A 19,770-nucleotide genomic window follows, 5' to 3' on the forward strand; every position below is an offset into this window, starting at 1 on the left:
ATTAATTAACCTTATTTTTGTTAAGTACCTGCACACAAAATGAGGATCTGATCATGTCTGATTTCCATCATTCTCTATGGTCATACAGTTCTGACATTCAAATATTGTAAGTAGTTGTTGACATAGTCCTTGAAAAATCTGAAGTTATTTCTCACAGGCTGGTAAAGTCAGGGCTACAAACACACAAAACTGAATGGAATGTTAACTGGGATAATTAGTAAATAGATACATTTAGAAGAACCAGGCAAAGAGAAAAAGTTGCTACAGTCTCAGGGCTTTAGCCTCAATTTTATCATATTTTAAAACCAGAATTATCTTCAGATCTCTATTTGCATCAGCACAAGCAAAATTTATCATTTCAAATCATAAATCTCCATGAGACTTTGGATCCTTAACCTTTCCTTCTGTCATAAGCATTCTTTAATATGTAAAGACCTAAAATAATGATGGTGTTTTCTCTCAATAATCTTGCAGGGGTTTACTATTTACTATGTAATAAAAATAATAAATGAGTTTTATATATAATTAAAATATTACGAAGAAAGTTGCTGAATCAACCCACTATGTCAAGTAGGTTTACAAGAAATGAATTATTTATCAAAATAGCACACATTCAAGACCAATAAAACCTTCACCATAGTATTGGGCCATGACCATGTCTTTATAGTATTATGTGTAATTTTAAATTAATGAAAGGGAAAGTCATAGATCCTGACTGAAATTAAAAAAAAAAAAAGGGTGAATTATTATTTTTTTTTTTAAGTTCTAGTTTGTCTAGTATGGTCAAGAAGAATTTAAATACACTTCCCTAGAAAGTGCATTTTCACTTTCACTAATCACACAGCTTTGATAGGTACTAGGGCTAAGGGCCCTTGCTAATTATTAACTGTGTTTATTGATTGGTTCTCACAGCTCTGGAACAATTATCTCTTTTGATCCTCATGACACTCAGGTCTCCTGAATCCAGGCTCCATGTGTACACCCTCAAATCATTGGGGAAATCAAACAAGAGTTATTACTATTTAGCAGGACTACCAGTAAAACAAATGTATTTAAAAAATTGTTTTTAATGTTTATTTATTTTTGAGAGAGAGAGTCAGAGTGTGAACAGAGGAAGGGCAGAGAGAGAGGGAGACACAGAATCTGAAGCAGGCTTTAGGCTCCGAGCTGTCAGCACAGAGCCCAATCAATGTAGGGCTCAAACCCACGAACCCTGAGATCATGACCTGAGCTGAAGTCGGATGTTCAACCGACTAAACCACTCCAGTGCCCCTAAACAAATGTATTTTTAAATGCATTATTTCGTTATTACAGACAAAAGAAAGCAGATAAATGTCCTGGCCTAAGCAAGAGGAAATTCCACTTGTCCATATCAAAGTTCTTTCTTACTTCTTCAACTAGAAGGAAATTATTTCCTTTTATTTTTATTTCTTCACTAATATTTCTTCACTAACAGGAAAGAAATTATTGCTAAAACTGAAACTAAGCTTAAGTGATCACTCTGATTTTTAAGTTATCTTGTGTCCAGATCACTGGTTGTTATAATTTTTCACTAGAAGATGGAAGAGAACAAATGACTTCTACTTTACAGATTAAGGAAACTAAGACATATAATGCCTCGGTGACAATGTTAAAACTAAACTTCCTGGTGTTGCATGGGACATGCTAGAGTGGAAGCTTCTCTGGGGATAAGTTAGAAGAAATAAAAATACAAAGTATATTTATGTGAGCAAATCTTAGCCAAATAATTGGACTGAAAGAACGAGTTTTGGTAAACATCATGTGTTTCTGAATGAGACTCAGTGGGCTTGAATTTCCCCTTGGCCATGCACACTTGCAAAGTCTCAGTTTTCTCATCTGTAAAATGAGCCTCATTATATCCACTTTTTATTGTTTTGGTTAGGAGGAAGAAAGAAAGAGAATATAGATAATAATATTTATCAATCAGTATCTCAAACTATAAATACATGACATTCACAAAATAGGAAAATCTCAAGAGTTTTTTTTTTAATAGGCTATATACAGAAGTTGAAAGACAGAAAAGCCAAGAAGGAAAATGCATCCAAGGGGGTAGTTGCTAGAAACTGAAAAAAGAAAAAAGAAAAAACAAACACACACATACGCACCCCCCCCCCCCAAAACAGAAAAAGCAACATAGAGTTATTTGTTGTCTTTAAAGGTACAGTGACTTTTGGTAGAAGGGACCAAGTATATAAATATTCTGACCTCACTCTCCTCTCTCTGATTTCCAACCAACCCTAAGCTAGAGGTCATCGAAGACCAGTTGCTTTAGTCCATGCAAGTCAGCCCTAAGGGAAGACCACAGGATGCAGAAGGATGGAGAAGGTAATTAGAGGAGCAAAATCAAGTCTGTCACAAAATAATAGCTCATTAGTGAACATTTTCTATGTAACAGACACAAATGATTTACTTGTGTCATCTCATTTGTACTTTTGAATTTTTCCCATAGTCATGTAATACCTGTTTAAAAACATAAATTAATTAAGGAAAAATCGAATTGCATATTATTAGTGATCGTCTGGGGACTCTTGTAATTTGGGAAACGGTGAAAGAAAATACACCTGCATAAACATCAGTTTTCTAAATCTTTAGATCCCTAGTGACTGGCTTTTTCAGAACAAAAGCCTTTGCCATACCCGCTTCTGTTAAAAGAATGCACAATAAAACGTAAACTTCCACACACTCGTGTTACAGTGCTGCAAAAGCAAAAACTATAGGGTAAACAATGAGAAATCAATCCCTTGAAGCCAGGTAACAGGTAACTCACAAGGCAAGCTGCGCATACCACCACAGACAACCCAGTCTTGAGAACACCCCAGGAGGAGGGCTGCTCTCTTTTCAACAACTTTCCTGGACAAAAAAAGCAAAGAGCTTAACCACTGCTTCTGAACCCCGGGGGATTTAGAGAGCTCTGTCTTCTGCGTAGGACCACCAGCCTACTAGGTTTTCGTCCTTTCCAAAGAAACCTGACATTTTTGTTTTTCACGGCACTTTCGAACCGGAAAGATCAAGACGGAAATTTCGGCTACCAGAGATGGAGCGACTGGCAAGTGAAATGATGGAGTTGGTGATTATGATTGTTACCTGGATAGTCATTTTTCTTTTTAAAAGAACGTTGCGCCCGTCCGAGTTTCAGTTGTTAATCTCCTCCATCTGATATCGAAAAAAATGTCCTTCCTTAGACTAGGAGGCATTTCCAGGAGTGTCTGTAAATTCCTTTCGGATCTCACGATTTCTGAGATTGTGAATCTGCTTCTAACTCAGAGTAGGGCGGAGGCGGTGGGTGCTAGGTGCATCGCTCAGATTGAGACGGGATCCCCTGCTACCCGAGCAACCCCGCCTAGGGTATTTAGCCCCTCCCGCTTCCGAGCCCCGCCTCCCCGCAAGGCGAGCCCTATAAAGTCGCGGAGCACAGTCTCTTCTGCCCATCTCGGATTAGTCCGACTCCAAGACCCACGAGGTGCCCGCCCCTTGCCCAGAGCGCTGCCTGCAGGAGCAATGGCCCACGGGCTGTACCACGAGGAGTTCGCCCGAGCGGGCCAGCAGGCGGGGCTGCAGGTCTGGAGGGTCGAGAAGCTGGAGCTCGTGCCGGTGCCCGAGAGCGCTTACGGCGACTTCTACGTCGGGGATGCGTACCTGGTGCTGCACACGGCCAGGGCGAGCCGGGGCTTCTCCTACCGCCTGCACTTCTGGCTAGGTAAGGGGGTGCAGGCTGCGAGACCACGACGCGCCCAGGTCGGGATGGGGCGAGGCGGCTAAGCTGAGATTTGCAGGCTGGAGGTTGGGGTGGGGGGCGGGTGAGGTGCAGGTGAAGTTGGGGGAGAGGGGAGCCGCAAACCGGGCGGGCCCGGAGACCCGTCGCGCCTGTCGCGCCCCCTCCCGACCGCCCCCTTTGGACTGGCAGCCTTCTCCCCGCCAGAGCCCGCTAGTGCGAACGCGGCAGGAAACGCGGGGCGCGGCGAGGTCGGGAGCAATCTTATCCCATGGACTTTGACCTTTGTCAGGCGCATCACCCGGGCTTGGAGACAGGTTCCCCCAGATTCTCCCCCTTTGACCTTCCATTCTGCAAACCCGCGCCCGCCCAGGGCCGCTGCTTAGCGCACCGCGGCTCTGGCCAAGTCCCGCTCTCCTTGCGACAAGTTCAGTCCTGGTTTCCCTGTCCGGGAGGAGATGCAGTCAAACAAGTTTGCAGGCATCCGCCGCAGCTGGGGAGAACTAACCGCCCCCCCCTCCCTTTTCTCTAATTTATTTTTAGTTTTTGCCTTTAGGCCCCAGCTTCTTTTTGTCCACAAATTTCGGCGGTTAATGCTCTGGGTGGCTTTAAATCAAGACCAACTTGCTCACGCGTTCTGCTAACAGAAATTCTTGTTGATCAGGTGTTGGCGACCCTGGATGGAAGAGAGGAAAAAAAAATAGAGATATCGTCAATATAAATAAATTGCTTTATACGGCATATAGATGAGTTGCTCCATTATGATAATTATTTTTAAAAATATTATTTATCTACTTGAACAAGGGCACCGTGTGAAACAAAACAGCTCCTTCAGCAGTAGTAATTATTTTGGGCTGCATTCGTGCCAGGATGTCAGAATACTGGGCCTTGTGTGTTCTACTTTCTCCACCTTCTACTTTTACTCGTAAACATCCTGAATGTCCAACCTCTCCCCGTAAGATCCTGTGCCAGTGGGCACACCCCTTCTAACAACATGTCGATTATCTGAGACTTACTGCCTTCTTTTTTGACTAGATTGCCTCTCCTAGACTTCTGTTTCTATATTTTTAGCTTTATTCCTGAGCCTGTGGGAGAACACGAAACCACACACACACTTTGAAGTCCCTGAAAAACCATCATTTTTATTTCTAACGTTTGAAGCTTTTAAGAAATAGAATGGCAGAAAACATTGAGAAAGGATGCTCTCAGTGGTAGTGAACACCTCAGCAGACGCTCCAAATGAGACTTATAATGAGGGAAAAGGGCTGTTTTTATTATAGCATTCGATATTACAATTTTGTGCTTACTTGGTGGAGTGCAAGCTGAGTTCCAAGCACATTGTGATTTCCTAGTGTAGTGTCACTATTCCTATCATATTAGACATTGATTGATTTAAATTTTACACCAGAAGTCACTGAAACCTTAATATAAAACCATGTTCACGAATGAATGATGCCAGAGAGAATAGTAATGTTCTCATCTTGGTTTATGTATTCATAACTTGGATCTGGAATGAATAAGAGTGTCTGAAATGCCACATTTGAAATTTTGGTCAATTAAGGTGTGAAAAGACTTTGTATCCTGCTGTAGACAACAGTTAAATTTGACGTTGTTGGGAGACTATAAGAGGGCTGTGAATACAGGTGTTTTTTTTTTTTTTTTTAATTTTTTTTTGGTTTTTGTTTTTCTTGTTTTATAGATTCTTTCTTATCCAAAGAAGCTCATTAAGCAAATTGTTTTTTAGGGTTTACAGATTCACATTAACTCATTATTCACATTATTCATTTAGGTGTTACCAATTTCAAAAATTGTAATAGAAAATGCCTTGGGCAGAAACACTTCATGATTTTAAAGACTTGCTAAAGCTGAAGTTAATAGTATGTTAAGTAATAAGTGAATTCAGTAATTACTTAGTATGCCCAACATTGTGTAAGGCATTTTTGCATGTGAATAATTTATGAGCCTTCCCTTAAAGTTTATAATCTCAAAGATACAATAAGATGAACAGTGATACAACACAGATAAAATGTGCTAAACACCATGAAAAAGAGAGTGTCTGTATTTCTGGGACACAGGGAAGTAGAGAAGCTTTGACGGAAAAAAGGAAAATGAGGATAATTGGGAGGGATCGACTCCAAGAGAAAATCATGAGGAGCATGGAAAAGTTTAGAGTAAAATAGTAACCAGGGCCTTTAGATGGAATTGTTTAGCAGTTCTTCCTACTTTAGTTCCCTGAAGCTAGCTGTATTTCATCCAAAATATTCTACCCAGGACCTGAATTTGTATGAGTTCATGAGGGTTAATCAGAGAGACAGATTGAGAAAAAGTTCCAAGAGGGAGAGCTGAAAGTTCGGGGGGGGGGGGGGGGCAGGAGGTTTGACTATAAATCATTTGGAAGGAGGATGAAAGACACTGAAATTAGAACCAGGTTGGGATGGAAAAGGTGCATTGGAGAGAAAAGAAGAAACAGGCCAAGTGAGAGGAGGAAAGGGGAAACAAGGAGAAGCAGGACCCAGAATGGAAGAATAGAGGAAGAGCCCTCTTCCCTGCTCTCTCCCTCATTGGCTTTCTGCGATGCCCTTGCGTATCTTAGATTATTCCCTTTTATTATTGTTTCTTTATTTACTTTACAAAGTAATAATTTGTTGCCTATAACTTAAAAGTTGTTGCATTGGTCCTTCCTAAAAAATATTTTTAGCTTTGCACCTAGCAGTTTAAATGCATCCACCTTCTGCTTCTAGTTCCTTAGAGCATCATGACTATGGGCATGACTGGGTAATAAAGCTACTCTGTCACATCCTGGGCCTACACTACAAACATCCACTCACCCCGATCCTTTCTCTTTCCAGTTTTAAACTTTACGTAAATGTATTTGAGAGTAGCAAACATTTATGGTATATCTAGTCTGTGCTTGGCTGTCTGTGAGGCAAAGAAAATCCAAAGAATTGGATTGCAGTATGCAGTGTACAATACAAGGAACTTAGACTATACAAGGGCTGGTGAGGATTCTGAGAAACTGGATTTTTATACATTGCTTAGGGGGGAGTATAAAATGGTACAACCATTATGAAGAAGAGTTTGACACTTTCTTATGAAACTAAACTTGGAGCTGCCATATGACCCAGCAATTGCATTCATGGGTATTTCTTCCAGAGGAATGAAAATTTAGATTCATGTAAAACTTACACACAGATGTCCATAGCAGCTTTATTTGGATAGACAAAAACTTGAATTAGCCCAGATATCCTTCCACAGGTGACTGGTTAAACAAACTGGTATATCTATACCAGAGAACACTACGGAGCAATAAAAAGGAACAAAACTATCAATACGCACAACAACTCAGATGAATCCTTGGGAAATTTTGCTGAGTGAAAGAAAAACAATGACAAAAGGTTCCCTGGTGTATGATTCCGTGTACATAAAACATTCTTGAAATTATAGAATTTTACATTCGTTGTTATCAGGGGGTAGGGATGGGGTGGGAAGGGGGTGGTGCAGGTGGGAGGTGGTGGTAGTTATGAAAGGGCAACATTTAAGGGATTTTTTGGTGATCTGACCGCACAGTTTTTTTTTTTACTGGGATGACCAATACATGAATTTGCACATGTGATCAAATTTTAGAGAACTAAATGTACAAACACACAGAGCAGCACAAGTGAAATTGGGGAAATATGACAAAGATAAGTGGGTTGTATCAATGTCTGTATCCTGGTGTCTGCATTCTGTGCTGTGCTGTACTTATGTATTTGTGCTTTTTTTTTTTTTAAATTTTTTAACATTTATTATTGAAAGAGAGAGCCAGCATGAGTGGGGGAGGGGCAGAGAGAGAGACACACACACAGAATCCGAAGCAGGCTCCAGGCTCTGAGCTGCCAGCACAGAGCCTGACGCGGGGCTCGAACTCACAGGCCGTGAGATCATGACCTGAGCCGAAGTTGGACGCTTAACCAGCGGAGCCTCCCAGGCGCCCCTGTATTTGTGCTTTAATATACTGTACTATACCAACCTGTACTATAGTTTGAAAAATGTTACCACTGGGGCAAATTTCGTCTGTTGATCTATGGGTCTCTCCTTCCACCAGTACCACACTGTCTTAATTACTGTAGCTGTATAGTAAATCCCAATATCAGATGGAGTTATTCTTCCAATCTTCTTTTTCGTTGTCAAAAGTGTTTTAGCTCTTCTACGGCCTGGGCCTTTTCATATAAATTTCACAATAAAATTGTGTAATCTATGATAAACCTTTCTGTAATTTTGATAGGAATAGCGTTAAGCTTGTAGATCAACTTGGGGAAAATTAAAATCTTAATTATATTGGGTCATATAATCTTAACTATGTCTCTATATTTGTTAAGGTCTTTGATTTTTTTTTTTAAATTTAATGTTTATTCACTTTTGAGAGACAGAGAGTGAGCACGGGAGGGGCAGAGAGAGAGGGAAATACAGGATCTGAAGCAGGCTCCAGGCTCTGAGCTGTGAGCACAGAGCCCAGTGAGGGGCTCGAACTCATGAGCTTTGAGATCACGGCCTGACCCAAAGTCAGACGCTTAACCAACTGAGCCACCCAGGCACCCCAGTCTTTGATATTTTTATCAACATTTTATCATTTTTAGCATATAGATCATGTACCTGTTTTATTAAATATATACCTGTTTCTTTGGAGTGATTGTAAATGGTAGTGTTTTTAATTTCAATTTCTGCATGTTCATTGTTTCTATACAAAAAAAAATGTGACTGGTTTTTGTTATTGATTAATCTTTATCCTCCTATCTTGCTGAATGCATTTATTCTGGGAGTTTTTGGGGTTGTTTTTGTGGATTCCTTCATATTTTCTATATGGACAATCCTGTCATCTCTAAATAGGGACATTTTATTTCCTCTTTTCCAATGTATGTTTTTATTTCCCTTTCTTACCTGATTGCAGTGGTTAGAACTTCCCATGTTATGTTAAGTAAGAGTAGTAAGAGTGGACCTCCCATGTTCCAACTTAGGGAGAAAACATTCAGTCTTTCACTATTAAGAATTGTATTAGCTGTGTGTTTTTTGTAGATTCTGTTTATTAAGTTGTGGATATTCCCTTGTATTCCTAACTTTGCAAGAGTTTTTATCACGAATGGCTATTTGATTAACCTAGTTATTAAACCTCCCTTTTAGTCTGTTTTATATATAAAATCATCACAACCCCAAAAGAGTTTTAGCAAGTTTGCAGCCTATGTACAAGTACAATGTAACATAATATAAAAGGACATAACACAAAAGACTATAACATAACTTGAAAGACACTGGTTAAATCAGAAAAGGGAAAATAAATGAAGTTATAAGCAAAATTCATAGAGCAAGTACATACGTTTCTGAACACTTGCTAGAATTACATCATGGTATCATTGAATTGGATTCTAGTTTTCACATTCAAAGGCTGGTATTGGTTTCTTTAGGACCTTTCAACTTCTTTATAGCAAACCCTCTAGTTTATTAATACTGATATCCCTTGACCTAGCACAGTACACAAGCATCGACAAATGATAGCATAATTTAATTAACTTACTTCCAGTTCATTCATTAATTGCATGCCTGTCTATTTACATCTGTCTAAAGAAATTTGTGTTTCAACTTGTACTCATTAAGAATGTTTTATGTCAAACACATTATCCTTAGCACTTCTGATATTAACCTTGATTTAAGCTTCCCTCTTAAAACATCTCAGTGCAAATCTACATCTTTGCCTTTATTAGTATTCTCATTTATGGATGGGAAAGTGGGCAGAAGAATGATACTAGCATTCTTTTGGACTGTAAAATTTCATGTGTTTTTTTCCTTTCACCACAAGAAGTTCACAAAATTGATACCATGGCAAATATCCTTCTAGCTAGTGGATTTTTTTTTTCCTGAGAAGATAACTAGCTATACAGGTCCCCTTTGAGAGTAAGGGAGGAATGTAAATAAATACACTTCTTAAATTAATATAGCTGACTGTTTTCCTTTCTTCAATTTTAGTGAATACTCACAATATGGGGGTTTCAGGTGAACTGTAGTATTGTTATAACTTCTACACTTTTCTACATCAGTTACACCTGGAGGAAAATAACTACCCCAGATATCACAGAATGTTTCTGCTGTGAGAATCTGAGTATAAAAACTCTCTATTGGTGTTGTGGTTTCTAAAATCCTGTGCTTCAGAATCACGGAAACCCGCTTCTGGGTTGTGTTCTACCAAAGGTCAACTTTATGACCTCAGGGAAGTTACTTGGCCTTTCTAAGCCTCCATTTCTTTTGTTGTGACATGGTGGGAAATATTTCTGCTGCATGCAGTTGCTTGAAGATTAAATGAGATCATCCATGTAAAGCACTAGCACAGTATCTGGCCCAGTGCAAGGATACTATAAATGTATACATGTTAGCTATTGTTATTTCTAAAATCATTTATGACTTGCACACAGCTCCAATATAGCAAGGGTTTTGGAATGTCTTTTATAAAATTTGAGTTCCTCTCAGGACTGTCCCAGCTCTGGTCCTTGTGCACACTGAAGGATGTGAATTAGTGTTTTGACCTCAGTGAGGTTGGCTAGATGGGATCTGTACTAGAATTGTGGAAACTAAGTGTGTGTTGTGTGTTAAATTCCTGGGATAATAGTACATACATTCGCATTCAACAGATATTAGCGTCTATTTCCTTTACTCTCCCTTTCCCCTCAGAGAATAGGATCTTACACCAATAAGATAATGAAGTGCGGGCTGCGGTACTTGAAAAGAGGGGTAAGGTCAAGTTATACTCATTTTCCCATTCTATAAACCACTTGCTTTTTTAAAGCTATTTATCTATGGCCTATGATGTTCATATTCCTTACAAATATTAACATAGTGACTTATTGGAAGCCTGAAGATCGACGGTAATAAAGGCTGAAACAATTGGAAAACATTCTCATAGTCTGATCTGGTTACCAAATGAATCTGAATCCTACTAGAATATAGTGTTATATCTTCTTAAGCGTATACAGACATCAGTATTTCTTTTAGAAAAATGTTTAAAGAGAATTGGAAAGCAAGAGCAAAACAATTCTTTTAGATATTAACAAAATAGTATTTTTATATTACACCATTTCTGCTAAAAGACTGTTCCGCCTAAGACCATTTATTATATTGCTGTGTAACTCAAAGAAAATATCTGAGCTCTTTCTTCTCAGAAGTTCTGCCTTAGTCCTTTTCCTTGCTTGAGTAGTGACGTGCTGTCCTGTGCAATTTCAGGAAAGGAGTGTACTCAGGATGAAGGCACAGCTGCTGCCATCTTCACTGTTCAGATGGATGACTATTTGGGTGGCAAGCCGGTACAGAGTAGAGAACTTCAAGGCCATGAATCTACGGACTTTGTTGGCTACTTCAAAGGAGGTCTGAAATACAAGGTAAGCAGTTCTCTTGAATTGTTTCCATTATGATCCCCTTTCTCTTCCCATGCATTCACACCTCATGTCTTCACAGGATGAATGTTCATGAAGGACAGGGTTTTTGCTTTGCTTTTGCTTCAGTCTGTTTTGTTTACTGATTTATACCAGTGCCTGCTGGACACACAGTAGGTGCTCATTAAACGCTTGTGGAATGTGGGTATAATATGGGAAAAATTCTGACTTAATTTCATTTAACAGGTCAATTTTTAATGAAGTTAAGAGCTCTCAGGCATGTTGTCACAGGAAAGCCCTTAAAAATTTTGTGGAGTTACTTCAAAAATTAAGTGTTGGCAACTTAGGTATTAACATTTTTTTTCTTTAAATGCTGTTCTAGAGAACATCTGAATTTACTGCAAATAACCCAGGACTTGGGAATCTCAGTTTTTCTGGAACAGGTTAATACAATATTTATAACAGTTAATATTCCAGTTAATAGCAAGAGCTATACACACATTTCCCAAATAGTGTGGTTTGATCTTGGAAATGATACAAATGAAACAACACTGAGTTGAATATATGTGTGGTTCAGCCTCACAAAGTCAAGTATACATATACTACCACACACACACATGTGCCCCATTTATGTGTTTTGGCCTGAAACACTAATCATCAACTGGCTTTGTTTTGGGGGAAAACAAAATCAAAAACAAGTTAAATCGTTTTCTCCTTTTAACGCAACCTTTAACGAAGGACCGCCTTTTTTCTGGAATTCTCTCCATGACTCTTGCAGACCGGCCACCTTTCACAATCCCCCCTTCCCCCAAGAGTGTTGAGTGAAAGTGTGAGAAATACCTCCCTAGACAAACAGTTTGGAAGCAATCTTATTCAAAATCAAACCTGCTCTAACAGATGTTCTGCTGACCCTCACCCTTTGAGCATATTAGCCTACTGAAGACCTAAAACCTCAGAGCTAAACCAGAATTCTGAATATATATTAAATTTGTCTACTACAGTGACGGGGTTTGTTTCTACTTTTACCTGGTCAGAGCCTTAATGAATATTTTGTGATGCCATGGAGATGAGAATAAATACTTAATACGTTCTCTTCTCTCTTAAAATCATTCTTTTCACTCTAGGATGTGAACAACCCTAAATATGAAACCATTACCTCCAATTTTATTTAATTCACATAAGTTCCGACAGTTTTTCTCAAATGATCCTGAAACTTCCTTTGTCAGTGAGCTCAACATTTTGAATAAGCTGAGTCTTATAGTTACTGAAAACATTTACTGTGACATCATCTTGGTGATAAACCCATTTCTGCTACATATAACTTGTTTGCCTCCGAGCAACTGTGCTCGGTTTCCCCAAATATATAATGGGTATAAAAAAAAGCTTCCTCAAATAAGTGTTCTAAGGATTAAAGATTAAATTAAATAATAAAATATATATATAGTGCATATGCAATCAGTAAGAACTTGTGGTATTATTAATCCTTCTGGCTATTAGCGGGACTACTGAAATCAAACTTCTGGATACATATTTAAAAGTGGACATGAAAAAGCAGTTTTACAGTTATAAGATAATTATCTTCTAATTATCAATGTCAAAACCGCCACAAATCAGCATATTTTAGAAATAAGATATTTGCCAATGGAGGTCAAATTTATCAGGAAAAAAATCAATTCACTGTCTTATCATCAGTGACATTGAGCAGATGACAATGCGTACAGTTGCAAAGTACTTGATAGGAAACGTGGAAGCAAAGATAACTTGCTACCCAGAATAGCAAAGACTATTATGTTATACTTAATTTTATGCTTCGAAGAATGGGCTAAGCCCTTCGTGGGTATTATCTCATGTAATCCAAGTAGTGCCCCATGCTACAGTTTCCAGAATTGCCACCCTATTAAAGTAACTGAGCAAACTCGTTGAGGAACTATGTAACTTGCCAAGATCTAATAGCTGTTAAGTGACTAGGGCCCCATCTGACTTCAGTGCCTAAGCTGGTAATCATACTTTGATGCTCTAAACATAAATAAATGGTTCAAATATCGGCATGAATTTCTTACTTAAGATTACCCTATGAAACAGGGGATTGTGTCTGTTTGGAACGGACACAATTTGGCAAAGCCTACCATTACCAAGCCAACAACAGCCATGTTTAGTTACCATGTATAATGTAAAGATTCAGCTAGGCAACATTAAGACCATCTCCTCATGTCATTTAAATGATGTGAGGGTTTTTTTTTTTTTTAATGAGGTTTTTAAGGGGGCTAGGGGGTTATAGATGACTGTTATTTGCCACTACTCCCTTATATTAAATCTCTGGTTAATCACACCTTTCCCAAGCTCAAGACCCAGCTCTCAGCCGTGATTGTAATAGCGACCTTGAAACATCCATCAGTCAGCAAAACTTTATGGTGCCACTGATTTAGAGGATCATGTACCTTGCTTTCATTCTGCCTTGTGAAAGCAGAAAGAGACTGGGAGTTTCTAGGGTTAATTCAAACATTATTACAGAACTACTTACTATCAAATACAAACATGTAGAAGCTTACAGTTTTTCTTTTGTGCCTTTCTCACATCAAATATTAAAGAAAAAATTAATTTTTAAAATACTGTTAAATGTTCAGACTGGTTATCACTCTGATGGTTCACTATATGACATTAGGTTAAATGTTATGTAAGTATCCTTGGTCTAAGTCTGTTTTGTATTTTATAACTTTTTTCAAATAACAGTGTTCTTACACTGTTTATCAGGTAATAATGTACTTATTTTTTAAAAAGTGAAATGGCCAAGAACAGTAGTATATAGATGAAAACATATTTATTTTTATTGTATAATACCTAGTTTGTTCATTTATGGCATTCTTTGTAAAATTATGGGCTGAGGAATTATTAGGTATTTCTTAAAATTTGTGGTTACAATTGTCTCAAAGTCAACATTTAGCCTATACTAATAAAACCTTTCTATTTATGAGGGTCTTTTCTTGGAGAATGGTGGAAATTTAAAGTCAGTGGAAATTTCAAGAATGTGCTGACGGTTATATAGGCAACTTAACTTCTTTCTTTGGATTTACTGTGTATGTTTATGTAATAAAGTTGAAAATTAGATTATTTTAAAGGTTTCCTATACCGCTGATTTTCTTACCATATTATTGTAGGAGGCTTGAGCAATAAAAGTGATTTGCTTACACTACATATTTATTATGCATATTGCCTCATAATTAATTATGGAAATAAATAAATATTATTGTTTCTAACATTTAATTGTAGAAAACAATGAAAAGGTAAAGCCCGATTTCAAACAGGGTAAGAAGATGTACTTGATCTGATTATTTTCTTTAACATTTTTTATTTAAACAAATTTTTTTAATGTTTATTTATTTTTGAGAGAGCGAGACCGAATGCAAGGAGGGGAGGGGCAGAGAGAGAGGGAGACACAGAATCTGAAGCAGGCTCCAGGCTCTGAGCGGTCAGCACACAGCCTGATGCGGAGCTCGAACTCACAAACTGTGAGATCATGACCTGAGCTGAGGTTGGACGCTTAACTGACTGAGCCACCCAGGTGACCCTGTCTTTTAACATTTTTTTGATTGAACATAGTTTCATTTTGTTTTGTTTTGGGATGTGCAACCAAATTTAGGGTATAAATACTCAGGCCTGCATATTAAGAAAAAAAAGGAAGAAAGATTTTTTAATAATGTTATAACAGAGACCATAAATAGGATCCACTTATATACCTAGCCAGTATTCAACCCCCCTTCTCTGTCCTAACACTGTGTGTGACATGGGAATTTGGGGTTGTCTAGTTCTCTCCTCTCTTGTTCTTGTTACCTGTGAGTCTTCCCCATCTGCCTGTCTCCTTCTTCCCTGAAATTTATTTGCCTTCTCACTCAGTGACTTGAGAATCATTAGTTCCCAAAGGATAAGAGCTACTGCTTCCTCTCATTTATGTACCAGGTTTTATGCACTGAAGTAAAAACTTGCAATGTTAAATTGAATGGTTGCAACAGGAAAGACAAAAGGCCTTAAACAAAAAAAAGTAAAAAAAAAAAAAAAAAGTGTTGATTTGCCAAGTCATTCTCCCCTGCATACTTAATTTTTCACATGTTCTTAGGTGCAGTTTTATTTTGGTCTGACAGGCAGTTTTGGCTTGTACACCTTGGTTTTATATGTTTTTGTATTTAGTTAGAAGCCTCATCTGTTTTTGTTTTGTTTTCTGTCTTCCTCCCACTGATCAGGCTGGAGGTGTGGCATCTGGGCTAAATCATGTTCTCACGAATGACTTGACCGCTAAGAGGCTCCTGCATGTGAAGGGTCGAAGAGTGGTCAGGGCCACAGAAGTTCCTCTTAGCTGGGACAGTTTCAACAAGGGTGACTGCTTCATCATTGACCTTGGCACGGTAAGTCTTATATATACATGCAGACATCCAAAGGAAAGTGAATTGTCATCAGATCAAATCCAATGTACCTGCCATGGAGGATAATCCCCTTTTCTACACACTAGAAAGAGGTCATGTTTATGTGAGAGGCAATCATATCATATGACAAATTGGCAAGTATTTAAATAACACAAAGTGGGACTTCAAAGTTTTTATTTTCTCTGATAGGTTTAGAATGGAGTAGTGATTTAGTTCTTCCTACCATAGAACACACATTGAATAATTTTTAATATATTTACCCTTCTGTCTGAACAGAGCTTCCGCTAATTATTTTTGTCCTTAACTGGGTGTGGGAAAACATTATGTGAGGGGAAAATTGATTTCCCCAGAAAGCAAAGTTTCTAGAATTTCAAATGGATACAGGATGAGTTTAAACAGCCTGCCTGAGGGGTTTTAGGAGGTATTTTAGTATATATATCACTCATACCCTACACTATATTATTTCATACTTTTTGATTATTTTAAATTAAAACGCACAAGTAAAATATCAAGTATAATCTTAATGGGATGGGCAACATCTGACTTATTTTTTCTTCCAGGAAGAGAGGCCCCTCTAAGTTCAGGTATACTTATTAATCATTGTTACCTTGAAAAGAAGTATTATTGCAGGGTCTTGTGTGGCCTCTAGAAGGTGGGACTGAAGTTGGGGCTTTTAAACTTTGTAAGGCGGAAATACAATAAAGTAGAAATAAAAGGTATTCCCTACCATTGAAAACCCATGGGCAAAGTTGAGAAGGTGGGAAGACACGAGCACATTTATGATGCCCTTCGCGTCCTCCTCATGATCATAATTCTCACTACACCATGGACATCAGCATCCTACTCACTGTTCCTAACATTTCTGGGCCGAACATTGTACAGAGACTGGCTCTTACCTGTACTGCTTCGGTTAGCCTGAGGCTGGCACTGGCTGTGGAATTTGCTCAAGGTTGTACAGCCAGGGAATGGTGAAGCCAAGATTGGACCCTCAGGATGTCAGATTCCCACCTGCATGTTTTATTTTACTACCTCTCCTTGGGCAGTATTTGGGGGTGGGGGGTGTTGAAAGCATCAGACAAAAGCCCAAAGTGTTTATTCCACATGCACAGAGAAGGGACACTAAGGATTTTGAAAATAGAGCTACAAAGTCAAGGTTCTGTTTAAGCAGTATTAATTTGGTGACAGCACAGAGATTAAGTGTGCTAAGGTTATAAATTGTTTGGAAAATGGCCCCAAGCTATAAACTTCATGGGTTTTTCTAAGTTAGGAGACACCTATAGTTGTTTTTTTGTTTTGTTTTGTTTTGTTTTGTTTTGTTTTACTGCTAGTGTGTAATTCAACTGCCTTCAATCACACCAGCTTGTGTACACAGTTGAGATCATAATATTAATGCCCAAAGTACAATTCTCAGTGTCACACTTAGACATATGCACCCAAAATGGCAGTACTGCTTCCCTGAATCGCACCATGAATTTCTTGGAAAAGTCCTTTTCAACTTTAAATGCTAACCCATTCTAACCACCTCAAGTCCTGACCCTTGGGTCGAGGCAGAAAACAGACACTGTTGCATCCCTCTGTTTCTCTGAGGCCAACACTGTAACTTACACAAATGTACGCCCACATGTATCATCAAGCCACACAGTTCCAAAGCCAGTTAGAGCATTCAGAGTCTCTCAAGCCTCTACATAATAAATTGTCTACCTCAACATTCATCTCACCACTTACATTTTCTAGCCCTTTATCTTCTGATAATTCATGAAATGTTTTAACATATAAGATAGTATTTTTCGGGGCATCTGGGTAATTCAGTCAGTTAAGCGTCCGACTCTTGATTTCGGCTCATGTCATGATTTCACCATTCATTGGATCGAGCCCCGCATCGGACTCCACAATGACAGCAAGGAGCCTGCATGGTATTCGCGCTCTCCCTTTCTCTCTGCCCCTCCCCTGCTTGCGTGTGTTCTCTCTTTCTCAAAATAAATAAATGTTTAAAAAAAAGATACTATTTTTCATAGAAAAAAAAGACTTCAGTCTTCGTCCAAATTGACTTTAACCTCAGATTCATCGATAAAAGCTGGGTATTTGATTAGATAATCTTTGGGGCCCCTAAACGGAAGAGCATTTCCCGTTGATAATGTAATTCATTACTGCCATTACTTGAAAATATTTTTCTTAAAATAACTTTGTATGTGGAATGTAATTGCTCCATACATGCAGTAATCTGTTTAATTACCATGAATGGCTTCCAGTTCAGCTTTCCAACTACCTACTCTTTCATCTAGAGCAAGTCGTTAACCTCTTCAAGCCCTAACTTCTTCATTTATTGTTTCCGTCTCGACTCTGGTTTCTGATGGTACGTCTAACCTTTGCTGACTATGATTCAGTCTCCGCTGACACAGAGTCACATCTGGAAACGACAGTTGTCCTTGTGGTTTCACTAGAGAAAAAAAGTCATACAGGGTGTGAGCAACTTGCATTGATACAGGTTGGATGGTGACCTGGGTGTGACCTGGGGTTTTCTAGTCTTAATTTATATTCTTTTCACTATACTAAGCTAACTTGGTAGGATATAAGATGGTGTGGCTCTATAACAGAATCTGCTGAATTCAGAATTATGTCTAATCTACCTGAAAATCTACTGAAAGTAGTGTTGTTAATGAAATCATCTATTCTTTTCTTGAGCAAGTATTGAGCTTCCACAGTGGGTAGATAGGTGGGTGCTGCGGTAGGAAGATTGTAGTTCCAATGACATATTTTCTCTTCCCATGGGTAATATCTGCCATGGAAGAGTATGACCCATAAATATAGGCTCATAAAATAGGGGCAGAGCCTGTATTATGAGATTCAAGGACATTCGTGTGTTTATTAGTAAATTATATTTCATTTATATAGTTAATTACCTGTAATGACTTCCAAGTTGTCTCCTGCTTTCGTGCCTGGTTAGAGACATTTGGAGTAATTTTGTTGTGGAGGTCATTGGGTTGGATTATCTCTTATTTGTAGAAATATTCTACATCCCAAAGGGATACCCTCGTAAGAATCAAGCATTGGAGTACTACATATATTCTCTTTTACTCACATGATCTCTTTTTATGTTACTAACCTTTAACCAGTTGGTATGTTGCCAATAATTTCTAAACGGCGATAAGATCTTGCAATTACCTTGGGGACTTTAGTTTTGAGGTGTGTCACAGTCAGCAAAGAAGGACATCAGAACAAAATTTTCTCTATTATAATATTTTAATAGGAGTAACTGAGTTCACAATTTCATAGCCACTTTCTTCATTAGAGAGTACAAAAAGAAGCCAGTGCAATTTCTTCAAGTTTGTTTTATTATACAGGTATGAAAAAAGCAGGTTAGACATCTAAAGCTCTCATCTAACTAGAGCCAGCTGGCCAAGACTAAGGTTATGGATATTATCTAAATCCTATATTTTGATTGTGTTTGAGGGAAACCAACCTGTTTGATAAACAATCACTATCATTAATGTGATATGCCATATATTTGCTGTTATAAGATATGAGACTACAGTAAATATTTCCTAGATATGACAGTGTAACCACCTCAATCAATTTAATCACTTTGAAAGTTAAGAAAATCATCAGCATTTTAGAAGATGATTTAGAATAGCTATCTTATATTTAATGTATTTTCAGAAAATAATATGGAACATGGCTAGATCTTAGGAACCTGGAATGTACTGAATCTTTGGAGAAGGGCTTTTGAACTGTATTTTAATGTTGGTGAATTTATTAATCATCATTTCCCCACTATTTTTAAAGCTATGAGGTAGTTGAGGTACTTGTAGATGACTAACAAAATCACACGTAAATATATTGCAACAAAGCCATCAGCAACTACAGAAGGTGAATGATAATGAAAAAAGTCCATATTCCCAAAGTTTGGGATCTGGATCTAATTCTTTCAGAAATATGTGTCAGCGTCAGCCACTAGGGGAGAGTTGGATTTCATAGGAGGAGGAATTTCTGTGGTGAGTTACTAATTGTGCTGTTGGGCATGTTCTGTTTCCTTGTTAACTTGTTTGGTCAGTTTTGTCCCACTCGCCTTGCTATTTATAACCTATCACCCCCTCTCTCATTGTTCCCTCCTGCTACTGTGAAACGTCAGTCTTCACTTCCTCATTTACCAGTCAGTCTGCAACCCACGCTTCCTGACTTTCACTCCCACCATTTCTTTGAATCTGTTCATCTTATGATCAGCAATGCC

At 38.3% G+C, this 19,770-nt stretch overlaps 1 protein-coding gene across 1 annotated transcript in view; it reads left to right on the top strand.

Moving 5' to 3' along the window:
• Positions 1-3,466: 3,466 nt before the first annotated feature.
• The window catches only part of SCIN (scinderin), an 80,651-nt gene continuing 64,347 nt past the window's right edge, over positions 3,467-19,770 (top strand). The window contains exons 1-3 of the mRNA XM_042927589.1: positions 3,467-3,718; positions 10,979-11,133; positions 15,363-15,524. Coding sequence (XP_042783523.1) covers positions 3,520-3,718; positions 10,979-11,133; positions 15,363-15,524 — 516 coding nt within the window. The 5' untranslated portion in view covers positions 3,467-3,519. The remainder of the gene's footprint in view (positions 3,719-10,978; positions 11,134-15,362; positions 15,525-19,770) is intronic.

The sequence above is a fragment of the Panthera leo genome, chromosome A2 (genome assembly GCF_018350215.1).
Source record: "Panthera leo isolate Ple1 chromosome A2, P.leo_Ple1_pat1.1, whole genome shotgun sequence".
In the NCBI taxonomy this organism is placed as follows: domain Eukaryota; kingdom Metazoa; phylum Chordata; class Mammalia; order Carnivora; family Felidae; genus Panthera; species Panthera leo.